This window comes from Colossoma macropomum, unplaced genomic scaffold, assembly GCF_904425465.1.
Source record: "Colossoma macropomum unplaced genomic scaffold, Colossoma_macropomum, whole genome shotgun sequence".
Lineage (NCBI taxonomy): Eukaryota > Metazoa > Chordata > Actinopteri > Characiformes > Serrasalmidae > Colossoma > Colossoma macropomum.
In genome coordinates this window covers 28,592,250-28,604,973 of record NW_023494803.1, presented here as the reverse complement: position 1 = coordinate 28,604,973, position 12,724 = coordinate 28,592,250, and the positions used below count along the sequence as shown (strand labels likewise).

At 40.5% G+C, this 12,724-nt stretch overlaps 1 protein-coding gene across 2 annotated transcripts in view; it reads left to right on the top strand.

Moving 5' to 3' along the window:
• Positions 1-1,052: 1,052 nt before the first annotated feature.
• Positions 1,053-12,724, top strand: part of shprh (SNF2 histone linker PHD RING helicase) — a 16,758-nt gene continuing 5,086 nt past the window's right edge. For both annotated transcript variants that reach the window (XM_036592937.1, XM_036592936.1), the window contains exons 1-23: positions 1,053-1,165; positions 2,079-2,636; positions 3,678-3,807; positions 3,944-4,162; positions 4,266-4,344; positions 4,519-4,669; positions 4,817-4,913; positions 5,096-5,346; positions 5,863-6,549; positions 6,950-7,201; positions 7,325-7,403; positions 7,895-8,058; positions 8,269-8,525; positions 9,442-9,563; positions 9,657-9,745; positions 9,862-9,954; positions 10,293-10,400; positions 10,484-10,626; positions 10,718-10,891; positions 11,058-11,120; positions 11,209-11,434; positions 12,262-12,399; positions 12,497-12,598. In XM_036592937.1, coding sequence (XP_036448830.1) covers positions 2,088-2,636; positions 3,678-3,807; positions 3,944-4,162; positions 4,266-4,344; positions 4,519-4,669; positions 4,817-4,913; positions 5,096-5,346; positions 5,863-6,549; positions 6,950-7,201; positions 7,325-7,403; positions 7,895-8,058; positions 8,269-8,525; positions 9,442-9,563; positions 9,657-9,745; positions 9,862-9,954; positions 10,293-10,400; positions 10,484-10,626; positions 10,718-10,891; positions 11,058-11,120; positions 11,209-11,434; positions 12,262-12,399; positions 12,497-12,598 — 4,173 coding nt within the window. In that variant the 5' untranslated portion in view covers positions 1,053-1,165; positions 2,079-2,087. The remainder of the gene's footprint in view (positions 1,166-2,078; positions 2,637-3,677; positions 3,808-3,943; positions 4,163-4,265; positions 4,345-4,518; positions 4,670-4,816; positions 4,914-5,095; positions 5,347-5,862; positions 6,550-6,949; positions 7,202-7,324; positions 7,404-7,894; positions 8,059-8,268; positions 8,526-9,441; positions 9,564-9,656; positions 9,746-9,861; positions 9,955-10,292; positions 10,401-10,483; positions 10,627-10,717; positions 10,892-11,057; positions 11,121-11,208; positions 11,435-12,261; positions 12,400-12,496; positions 12,599-12,724) is intronic.

The window sequence follows — 12,724 nt, the reverse complement described above, 5'->3', positions numbered from 1 at the left end:
TTATTAAGAACGTATTAAAGCAAGTAAATCAGCACCATGGACAGCATCCAGTCTCAAACTATCCAGGTGAAAATAACTTTTTTATGCATCTAAGTTGGACCATTCTTGTACTTGTAATGTTTATCATATAGTCCTCTTCTAACGTTAAATGTTGCCTGAAAACCACAGATGGAAACATGTTTTATGAAATGGCTCAATTAAACACCAAAAAATCCGTAACACACAGGTTGCGAAAGATCCACGCCAGTAACCCAAAAACCAAAATCAAAGCATCCGACCACTGAGGACATGCACCGCCTTCTCGTTGATCTAAATGATCAACGCACGGCATTATACACGTATAAAGCTTACCTGGAGTAGCAGAAGAAGTCATCTCGTATCGTCCTCTGAAACCTTCCAGTCCCAAACTGCAGTTCACTCTTCACTGCGCGATGCCCCCCTCCTGTTCATCTCATCACTGCATCTGAAAACGGGTCACATCAGCCGCAGTGTGAGAGTCCCACTGAAACACACTGAGCCCCCCGTGAAAATCTCTACTATGGTGAACTATTTCGAAACAAATATTCTTCAAAAACTCCAAAATACATGATGTATGAAATTCTTTTTGATATATTCATTTATTTATTTATCATCTTCATTACCTTACATTGTATTCGAGTCTACTTGGTGCTTAGTATTCTTAGTACTAAGTATTTTTTCTGTCCCAGGTCGGAGAAACAGTCCTTGTCAAATCTGGCCACTCTGATGCTGTGAGAGGGAGGATTCGACACTCACTGGGTGTGATTCCTGATTCCCTTCACAGGAACATAAAACAAATTAGAAGACAAATGGCGACATGTTTTACTACACATTTTAAATCAGAGCTGCAACCGGCAAAAACGCGCGTTTTAAGAAGTAATGTGCTGAGCTGACCCATAAACTAAGCTAATCTCCGAGTATCTTGGTGCGGAGCTGCTGTAAAAGTTGTCCTGCGGCGACATCTAGCGGCCAAAGTATGAACATCTCCGCTCTTTGTTTCGGTCCCTAAACACATCATTTCCTGTTTTTTTAAACATGGCGGATTGCTGGAGGGAATTGGACCACAATAAAGACTCTGGAGCCGCAAGATAGTGATTTTCTGACATTTGTTCTGTTTCTGCAAGGAGGACAGTTGCCCAGCAATTGAGTAAATATTGGCCCATGCTTATTTTATATCGTAAGGCGTTAGTATCTGTTTACCGGTGTCTAACACAGCAGCTAACTGTGGAAAGCTTCTCTAATATTGATTGAATGCTTTGAACCACATTCAGTCAAGTTTCACCTCAGTTTCCCTGAACGGATACAGGAAGCCTCTTCAGGTTTTTGTGTCGGACTTTGTGTGTACACGTTTTGTGTCAGAATGTGTATTTAGATGTGAAATTTGATTATCACGTGTGTCCTATAACGTGTCACGTTGTAATGTAACTACAGACGATGTGACCTGGTAATATATTTAGGTAGGGTTGCCACCTCAGATCCTGTAAAATACCTGGACAGTAAATCGGCGGCTTGATTTGTTTGGCTTACGCTGTAGCCTAAAGGAGACAGACGTCAGTTAAGCTACAGAATCTAATCTTCTCAGTTATCACACTGAAGTACTGCTTAGTGCCTAAACATGTCACCAAACAGTGCAACTTTAAAAACAATTGTTCACACGTTGGGGGTAATCTGCACTAATCAAATCTATTCTTTGTGTACAAATGGCTTGACTGGACAAAAAGAAGAAGAAGAAATATTAACGTGTGAAAATGCTTGGATTCCAGGAATGAAATATTTTTTTTGCCTGGACAGGCAGCCAAAAACCTGGACAATCCAGAGAAATCTTGAACAGGTGGCAACCATAGCCGTAATTGATAAACCAGATTGTTATTGATTGATATGAGAGTTATAAAAATGTATTAACAATGAATAGTTGATTTAAAGATAACGGCATTAACAGTGTTACCAAGGTAAACAGGGAGTGATTACAAATATTCTGTTGTGTACATGTAGTAATACCTGTAAACAGCAGGAGCAGTGAAGGCTTTATTCTTGAATCCCATTTGCCCCCATCTCTGTAGGCTTCCACCATGAGCAGCAGAAGGAAACGCGCGCCACCCGTCCGTATGGACGAGGAGGCCAAGAAGAAGCTGAATTGGAACATGCACGAGGACAGAAGGAACGAGGGTGATATTGAGGGTGATGAGATCTTTTCTGAGCCGTCTGTCAGCTTCCAGCCTAACCCTGTGCTTGAGCAGCCCAGTCGAGATGTGGCTGGCGAATTCTTCCCACCACCTGTGGAGAAAGAGGAGGAACCAGAGTGCTCCTTCCAGGATTCATCCCCAGACACCACTGAGCTTAATGTGGTGCCCTTGTCTACCCTGGACCTCGTGTGGAAAGCCTTGATTGGAGAATTTAATCTGTATCCAAACGTTCCCATTGAGCTTGCAGACATTACCTTTTGCCTGCAGCAAACTGGTAATGTACTGTCACTAAAAATACCCAGTACAACACTGGATGAGCCGAGAAACTGTCCTGTTGAATGTTCCTTTGGTGGATTATCACTGGAGGATCTGGACTGGCTACAGAAAAGGAAGGTCATACAGCTATGCTACTTGTCTGGAGATGGAGCAGTAAAGGTATTTGTTTGCTAAGTTTGTAATGTACACCACGGCTGTGGAACTGTATGTATGGGCATAACGTGTGTTTAAAGGAACACTTCGGCCAAACTGAAAAATGTGACCATTGCTACATCTATTGTAAACATGCCTCCGTGCCTCCTACTATGGTGAAACAAGAGACTTGAGAGTGCAGATTGTTGTTTTAAACCCAACAAAAATCTGTGGGGGTTTCAGATAGCTGCATGATGCATTTACATAATGCATGGTGGGTTTTGTAGTTTAAAAAAATCATTGATGTATAACAACATAGAAAGCATAGAAATCTTTAATTCTGTCCTTAGTTTTGATGAGGCTGAGAGACGCAATGCTGTGCTACAAAATATTACATGTTATGACAAGTAACATATTAAATGCCTGTTTTAGGCCAGATTACCCTTAAAAGGAAGAGTGCACTGAAAAATGAGGTTTACATGATTTTCTTATTACTCCTCAAATAGACTTGCCTATGTAGGTTTGTTGCGCTGTGTGTAATATTGTTATCTATAAAATGGATAAAAGTACAGAAAAATGCAGATCGTACTATTTTTAGCTATGTGACACACTGTTGTCCATTTGTAAAGATATAAAACATTTTATAAACAGCATGTTAAAGTATGACAGCAAGCCTATTAAAGATCACTTAAAACTCGACTCAGTTCAAGGCAAAATGTGTGACGATTTAGCTATGCAGTTTGCACAGTGCTAATTATTTGGGTACAAGCTTCCATTACTTGTTACTTATGTTAGTCTCATAACTTTGGGCTTTGGCTGATGGACTACATTCACAACTATTCCTTTAAGGTTTAAGTTTCATCTACGTATGAGTACTGGTTGTTCGGTCTTTAGTAGATTACAGATTACTTTTTTGATTTAGCTAGACTTTTTATTCATTGTTTAATAGCTGAGGACAAAAGTTTGGTCTGGATTCAGGTAAATGTCTTTATATGCATAGAACTACTTACTATAACAATGGAAGTCACTCAGAAGGCTTATATGTGAATGTTTATGTTTCTGGTGCAGCTGAAGATTTTTCTTTTGGAGTCTGGGTTGGGACGGCCGGAATTTCTCAGTGAAGGAAATGGGCGTATAAGAAGAGCCAATCAGCTCCTGCAGAAACTGATGGAATTGTTCTATGACTTCATTATCCCTGGTAGCCTTTCTTCCCTATTCATATTAGGCACAGTTTTTATTGCCTTTGCAGTCTGTGCTTCAGCATCCCTTTATGCTCTAGCATTAGAGACGTTTTCATGTTCGTATGAAAACAAATGTCACATTTCCCGTTGCAGAGATCATGGAAAATGAAGAGGAAGAGTGTGACACTGATCTCGAGCGGCAGAATGTGGAGGAACTCTATGATTATGTCAGGCACCTTCACCAGAGAGAAGTTCAGGGCCAGAGCTTTGACGTACAGCATCCAGCCCTCATCCCAGTGTTGCGGCCTTACCAGAGCCAGGCTGTCAACTGGATGCTGAGGAGAGAAAGATACAAGACTGAAGCCTCACAAGGTAAAGTTGTCACACCTGCCAGTCTGCTTTATATTTTCTGAGCCTATATCTTGACAGGATTAGGTCAAATTAAATGTTATGCTCTTCTGTCTTTCACAAACAGAACAAACTCTGCATTTCCTTTGGAGGGAGGTGATTACAATGTGTGGAAAGAAACTGTTTTATAACCCGTACACTGGCTGGTAAGAAAGTTGTAATAGATGCTTTATTAAGCATTAGGCTTATTGGCATTGAATGCTGACATCTGTGCATCTCCATCAAGAACACTATAGAAATGCCTGAATAAGGCAGTTAACTGTTAGACTGTGTAGTTTTGTGTACTAAAATTATGTTCTGATTGTTTTATATCTCTGCAGTCTAATCAGGGAGTTTCCTCTGGCTGGGGTGGACTGGCCTGGAGGAATACTTGCTGATGAGATGGGGCTAGGGAAGACTGTGGAAGTGCTGGCTCTTATTCTGTGCAACACTCGTGAAGGTTTGAAGCAGGGCGCTCTCACTTTACCTGTGGTGAGTGGGCTACAGTATGGGTAACATATAAACATTATATTTATTCGTTTGAGCTAAAAAGGTATGTAATGGGTCGTCTTCAAACATAAGTTTAGAGAAATAGGAAAATGATCTCCTGTTCACTGGCTGTGTCTTTGTCTTCTCCAGGGAAAATCAGTGAACTACTACATTCCCCCACCACCATTAGAACGGCAAAGGACCAAGCACTGTGAGGTTAAGCCCAGAGAGAAAATCAACTACCCTGGTAAGGCATCACAGTGCAATTTTTTCTCAGGAATATATATATATATATAGGAGTATATACTATAAATATATAAATAACCAATATGTAAAGGTATGTAAAAGTGTGTGATTATGTGACCAATAAAGCGAAATGTGGTCTTGCCGTTAAGACTGTAACTATGTTCATGTTCTTGTTCTTTACAGCTGTCCGTGTGATGCTTCTGACTGCCATTAAGGAAATGAAGGTTGGGAAAGGAGCTTCAGTCAATGCTGTTTTCACATACCTCCGGAGTATGTACAAGTATGACTGTCTGAAAAACCGCAACCACATTAAGAAGGCACTGGCGAAGCTCATATCTGCAGGATTAGTGGAACAGATCAAAGGCCGGGGATTAGCTGGATCATTCAAGCTGGGAAAAAATTACAAAGAAAAGAAGAAAAAACCTGTTACTCCGGTATGTATTTTCATATTTTTAGCACCACCTAATACATATTGTTGAAAAAATAATGGAAAACCCAACAGATTCATCTATATAACAAAATTGGGCTTTGCCTGCCTTTCATATCAGTCTTTCCTGGAATGCTTAGACATGTTTTGAATCGACTTTCAGGCATTGTTTCTCTTTTCCAGGGCCAGCTTTTCCTGTTTTAAAATAGTTTGCATTTTGGACAGCTATTTTTGCCTCTGCTTATATACTCAATTAGTCAATTTTTTTGCAATCTTTGCAAGTGTAATTTTCAGTGTGCTTCTTGTATAAAAACAAAACGGTATTATTAGGTAAAATCATAAGCAGAGATGTGTATGATGCTTTTAATTGATATTTTAGTTCAGTTCATGTGGTGTTTCTATAATTTTGTCCACCTACTCTCAGAATTTGGGAGGATCTTTTATTAAAAAATTAAAGTTTAGAATGAAGTGTTATAAATTTAAAATGAATGTTGTGTTTTCTGTATTTTATTTTTTTATTTAGCAGAAGTCACCTGGAGAAACAGCTTGCAGGAGAACATCTCGGCGGTCTGCTGGCCAGGACAAAGAAGCCATAATGAACTCATACAGCACAGCTTCTGACTCAGAGGACACACTGAGCAGCATGGATCCTCCACCACTTACAGAAGAACCAAAACAAGAGTATGGGTCTTTATCAGAGCCAGAGATGCTCAGTGACAAACCCAGCACTGACACTAAGCCAAAGAACGTTCATCCCTGTGCTACTTCAGCTGATGATGAGAAAGAGACAGAATGCCCTGTGGCTAATATTAAGCCAGAGCAAATGGAGCATAATGATTGTCTCCAGCTAGAGAGTCCTGAATCAGATGTTGTCCAGAGTTCTCAGCCAGACCCTCCACCCCCAACCAGAGCATCTGTGGTCCCCTTTAACACACCAGATTACCGCTTTGAATGTATCTGTGGAGAGCTGGGCCTGGTGGACTATAAGGCTCGCGTACAGTGTATGAACTGCCTGCTATGGCAACATGCAGAGTGTGTCAACTATAAGGAAGAGAACCTGGAGACTACACCGTTCTACTGCCCACATTGCTTGGTGGCCATGACGCCTGTGCCCACTGGTGCCACTCTCATCATTTCCCCCAGCTCCATCTGCCATCAGTGGGTAGAGGAGATCAACCACCACATCCGCTCTGCTTCTCTCAGAGTACTGGTAAGCTGGTTAGTATAGCGTAATAGGTAATGCTGCTGTCCTCCAGTTCGCAGACTGGGATTCGCTTGAGCAAGCACATCACTTTATACCTACAAGAGTCCTTGGCAAAGACTCCTGTTATATAATAACATATATATTCATATTTGGACATTTTGTTATGCGTTGGAATTTGGAGCTAATTGTAGATATATTCCATATAGCATATATGTACATTTTTAATTCAGGACACATACAGTAGGATATATTTACTTTAGAATATACACAACATAACACCAGTAGTGGCCTCTTAGTACAAATTCAGGGGAAAGAATCTTTGCTCAATGCTATTTTCACATACCTCTGGATTTTGTACAGATATGATCCTCTCTAAAATTAAGAAGGCTCTTTGTTTGTTACTTAGGTGTACCAGGGTGTGAAGAGGCACGGTTTTATCCAGCCCCACATCCTAGCTGAACAGGATGTGGTCATCACCACTTATGATGTGCTGCGTACTGAACTGAACTATGTGGACCTCCCTCATAGCAACAGCAAAGACGGCCGACGATTCCGCAACCAGAAACGCTACATGGCTGTCCCCAGCCCACTAGTGGCCGTGGAGTGGTGGCGCGTGTGTCTGGATGAGGCTCAGATGGTGGAGTGCACCACAGCCAAGGTAACTTGACTGGATAGATCTTAACATTTCTCACCAGACAGTGGAGTAGGAGTAGATTTGGTTGAATTGCGAGGTTTTGGGACTTATGATCCAGAATTTTTTCACGCTCTCTCTTCTCTTTAGGCTGCTGAGATGGCTTTAAGACTCACATCCATTAATCGCTGGTGTGTAAGTGGAACTCCTGTACAGAGAGGTTTAGAAGGTGAGCTATCTCATTATGCTGATACATAGAATTAACTTTTGGGGGTGTATTATTTTGTGCCAGCTGATCTGATATACAGTTGTATGCAAATGTTTGGGCACTATGGTCAAATGACACGTTTTGTTGATTTTCTAAGTGAAATTAAGTAAACATATCCTCCAGAGAGAACACACTTCTGCACATCTTAATGAACAATTACTATTTATCTGCTTAATTAACATATTGTAAATAAATAAAGCATAAAATGTGGCCTGTGCAAATATATGCAACCTTTTTTATATTTGATGTTTAATTTTTTTCAATACGTTAAACTCGGTAAATAAATCAACACTGTGCACTAAAATTAGCAGACAAATGCCATATTTAAGTTTGTTCTCTGGGGACATGTAAGCTTATTTTTACTTAGAAAATCAACAAAATATGTAATTTGACCAGGGGTGTTCAAACATTTGCATACCACTGTGACAGTAACTGATGTTACTGCTCGACAGATTTGTATGGCCTTGTGCTGTTTCTTGGAGTTGATCCATACTGGGTGAAGTATTGGTGGGACCAGCTGCTCTATAGGCCATACCGACGTGGAAACACAGGGCCGCTGTACAATGTCATTGGCCTGCTTCTATGGCGATCAGCAAAAAAAGATGTCATCGACCAGGTTGGCTGTCTGCAATCTTAATCCAATGTCTTCACATACAGGAGCATTTAAACATTCTTTTGCCATGTAGTTTAAGATCATTGATGCATGTGATCATTCATTGTTTTTGAATTGATTTTCCTCAAATGTACAATTGTGATATCTTATGGGTCGATTTCCTGGACAGTTGTGCTACAAACAAAAACTTTTGAATATTTGTGTTGATTTTAGATCCAGATTCCCCCACAGACAGAAGAGATCCACTGGCTCCACTTTTCTCCAGTGGAGGGCCACTTCTACCACCGCCAGCATGAGGTCTGCTCTCAGGATGCCCTGGTGAAACTGAGGAAGATCTCTGACTGGTCACTGAAGTTGGGCAGCCTGGACCGACGCACGGTCAACACCATCCTGTACCCGCTCCTGCGTCTGCGTCAGGCCTGCTGCCATCCTCAGGCTGTCAGGGGAGAGTTTCTGCCCTTCCAGAAGAGGTGAGGAATATGCTGATTGCCAGAAAAGGCCTCTATGTCTCAAACAATTAAAAACAGAGAGTCATTTGAGCAAGTGATGTGACATATACTATCACTAACTCTTAGACATCTAGAGTAACACTGTTTTAGTGTTTACATAATTATTACATCAAACGTTTAGTGTCTGCACTGAAACTCTAGTTTATGCACTTTATATATTATATATAGTACTATATTATTTATTATACATTTATTATAAAAACATTAAAGCAGAATTCGTAATTGCATAAAATTGCACAAGAACGTCTGTATAGTGAAACTGTTAAAATGTAAACAAAGTCACTCTGAGAGAAATTGCTATGAAATAGTGTTCAAGAGAAACTTACCAAGTCAAAATTGTTCACAGTAGTGGTGATATGCCTCTAAAAATTCCTCTTTAAGATTCCTCAAAGGAGGCTATTACAAGAAATTATGATAAACATGTTGCCTCATGCCTGAGACCCTGTTTTCTGATAGTTTAAAAAAAAAAAAAAGGTTTTGGCCTAAAATGTATTTTCTTTAATTACACTCCTGGTGGTGAGGTACATGCAAGGCTTTGTGATGCAAAATAGAACCCAAAGAAAATGTATTTTCTCTGATTTACCACTATTTCTATATATATCACAGTCAATATTACTTATGAAATCAAGAATATGTGTAAGTTCACTGGTCATTTTGTATAGCAAAAAGTGTTGAACATTTGCTGTAGACTTTGCAACCCCTGGTTCCTCTCACCACCACTGTAAAGAAATCCGAGTGCTTGGGTTTCTCCACAATAAACCATTTGCAGCAAAACACTCTGAACGACTTTGTTTACATCTCAAATATTGAATTATGTATAATCTTTGTATATGTTTAGCTTGTATATGATACCGAAAGTACTTTCTGTGTTATTTAGTACAATGACAATGGAGGAGCTGCTGAAGTCTCTGCAGAAGAAGTGTCGTGTTGAGTGTGAGGAGGCTCACAGGCAGCTAGTGTGTGCTCTCAATGGTCTGGCAGGAATCCACATCATCAGAGGTAGCGTCTACATAAACAGCATACTACTCCTGTGCAGAGTTTAGTAGGTTCCGGTTCACAATGTTTAAATGTGCATGATTGTGACTCTGCTAGGTGAGTTTGTGGAGGCAGCAGAGATGTACAGAGAAGTTCTTCGGTCATCAGAGGAGCACAAGGACCGCCTTAAAACAGACTCTCTGCAGGTACAGCACTGCCCACTACCTCTCTGCAGACATATCTGTGCTTCACAGTCATGGCAAAAATAAGTGTTTTTCCAGTGTGCCATACATGACTGTGATGTCCTTCATTCTAAATATAGAGACTTCATGCCACACACAATTTGATGGAGCTGCTAAACGCAAAGCATCCTGGTATACCCCCTACTCTTCGAGATGACCGCCTAAAAGAGGAGGTTAGTTCAGTAATTTATGCCGTCTGAGTTTTAGATGACAGGGATCATTCCTATGTCTGAGATTAAAAGTCTACTATGCTACCAAATGACATTAGTCCAGAACATTAGATTGTACAATTTCAAAGATGCTTATAACATTAAAAAAAAGTGTCAGTTGCCAGTCTGTAGAACGAACACTACACAGGATTGTTGTATTCAATAAAATACTGGAAGTTCAGTGGAAAATCTTACAAATTCCACTGGAAAGGCTGAAAAGAAGGAGCATAAAATGAATAAAAATGCTTTGTAATGAAATTTTCAGAATGGGTTCATCCACTGAAACTGTGTTCTCTAATTAGGCAGAGCAGCTGAAACAGCATTACATGACCAAGGTCAGCTCTGAAGTGTCCGAGGCTCAGCAGAACCTACTGCCCGTCCTTCAGAACATCAGAGAGCTCAAACGCAAGGTAGAATTCCTTGCGAGAACCTCACAGTAGTTTGGTTCAAGATGCATAAACAACCACACGTCACTATGTCTGCTCTGTTTTAGGTTAACCTGCGCTCCCCCTGGTGGTTGGACGTCATCCAGCAGGCCATTCAGTACTCCATGGATGATGACTTGGTCAGCCGCATCCAGAACGAGCTCACCTGCAGCTACAAACAGCAAGCAAACAAACTCTCAATGGCAGACAAGTACAGCAGTTGAAGTTCTTTGGGAATTCTACTTTATATCATCTCAGTCTGGTTGAACATATTTTGAAATGTTCGTTCTGTTTCTTCCAAGGTTCCGGGATGCACGTGGACTCCAGTTTTTACTCAGTACTCAGATGGATGAGCTGATGAAATCCCAGAAAACTGTTCAGGATGCTGTGAAAAAGCTAGAAGCTCAGCCTTCTCAGGAAATCATTGAAGAGGCAACCGCTTGTCACCTCAGGCCTGTTCGCCTTCCACTCAACAAGTAAGTACTTTTCAGTTAACATGTTCACTTATTTCACTTGTCTTTTTTAAGTTTTAGTTATTTTTGGACTTTGTCTTACATTATATCTAAAATCTAATCTATCTTAAAAATCTAGCAAAATACTACAATGTTAAATTTCTGGGTTTGATTCTGTTTCATTTTATAGCTGTGTGTTTTGCAAAGCTGATGAACTCTTCACAGAATACGAGTCAAAATTATTCTCACACACGTAAGTAAAAGGAAAAAAAACACTTCTTTGACTTAATTTAAAAAACAAGAATACTGTTCTGAAAGAATTTTGTCTGCGTCACTGGCAGAGTTAAAGGCCAAACAGCCATATTCGAGGAAATGATTGAGGATGAGGATGGGCTGGTGGACGATAGACTGCCCACTACCAGCCGTGGTCTGTGGGCAGCCAGTGAAACGGAGCGTACTTTGAAGGCCATCTTGTCTTTTGCCAAGATCCGCCGCATGGAGTCCGACCTCATAGAGGAGGGCAATACCTTTATGGAACTGTTTGAGTCCTGGAAAAAAGAGTACAAGGTCTGTGATCATGCACCCAGTATAGCGTGTAGAAACATAAACTGCAAACATAAATCTGAGAGGCTGAACTTTTTCTTTTTGTCTCTTGGAAGGCAGCATGCGAAGTATGTAAAATTAAAAAGTAACGCAGTATTTACATTGCTCTAGAGCAGCAGTGCACCACAACAGATTCTATTTATTTTCTGTCACAAGTGTCGGTTTAGTCAAATATGGCCATGTGACGCATGATGGGTCTGACGTCAAATTTAGGGATTGCTGTGCATGATCCCAGGCAATGTGATGATAAACAGTCAGATACCAGGTTCATTCTGCCTTTCAAACGTCCCTGTGTGATATGTAAGAACGGCAGAAGAACAGATATTGCAACACAACCGATTTATCTCTTGAAATCATGGATGTTGACTGCAAGTGATAATCAACCATCTCTGCTCCCCAAACCCAAATCTGTCCAGTTTTAATCTAATCAATATTTTGAAAATTATGAGCTTAATGATACACACTGTGTTGGCTTTTTGATTATTCAGAACAATCAAAGCATTAATTACATAAACATTGATTTAGCGAGACCATTTCAATTGGATTTCACAGGTGACCCTTCACTGCCCTCGTAACACCCATATGCAGACAGTGGAAGAGTGGGGCTGCATTCACATCCATTGCTGTGCTGGACCAATGTAAATGCAGTGTAAAGCTGGATTGGGCCCATTGATACACCTTGAATGATTTCTGCTTGATCACTGACAATATTTTAAATATAAATATGTATTTCTTAAACTTTTTTCAGTGCCTGTTATACAACATAAACAAATATGATGTGGCTCTTTCAGGTGTTGCATGAGTACTGGATGACGCTGAGGGATCGTGTGTCAGCAATAGATGAGCTGGGTATGGCTACAGAAAGGCTGCGTGTGCGTCTTCCTGATGAGCCCAAACCTAAAGTACTGCACATCATAGAGCCACATGAGGTGAGCAGAACAAAGCCTAGACAGTGGCACTCTGATAGCACACTATATCTGTGTGTTAACTGTTTATGTCTGTGTTTGCCCATTTGTTTTTGTTCAGGTGGAGCAGAACAGAGTGAAACTTTTGAACGACAGAGCTGTGGCAAAATCTCAGCTGCAGAAGAAACTTGGACAATTGCTGTACCTCAACAACCTGGAGAAGGTAACCACTAAACATTTGTAGTATTGACTAAGCTTTTCTGAGTTGGTGACACAGTAGAGTTCTGGAATTTTGAAAATACGTAACTGTTAACTGTATTGAATTTAAACGTAAAGAGTATGAGAATGC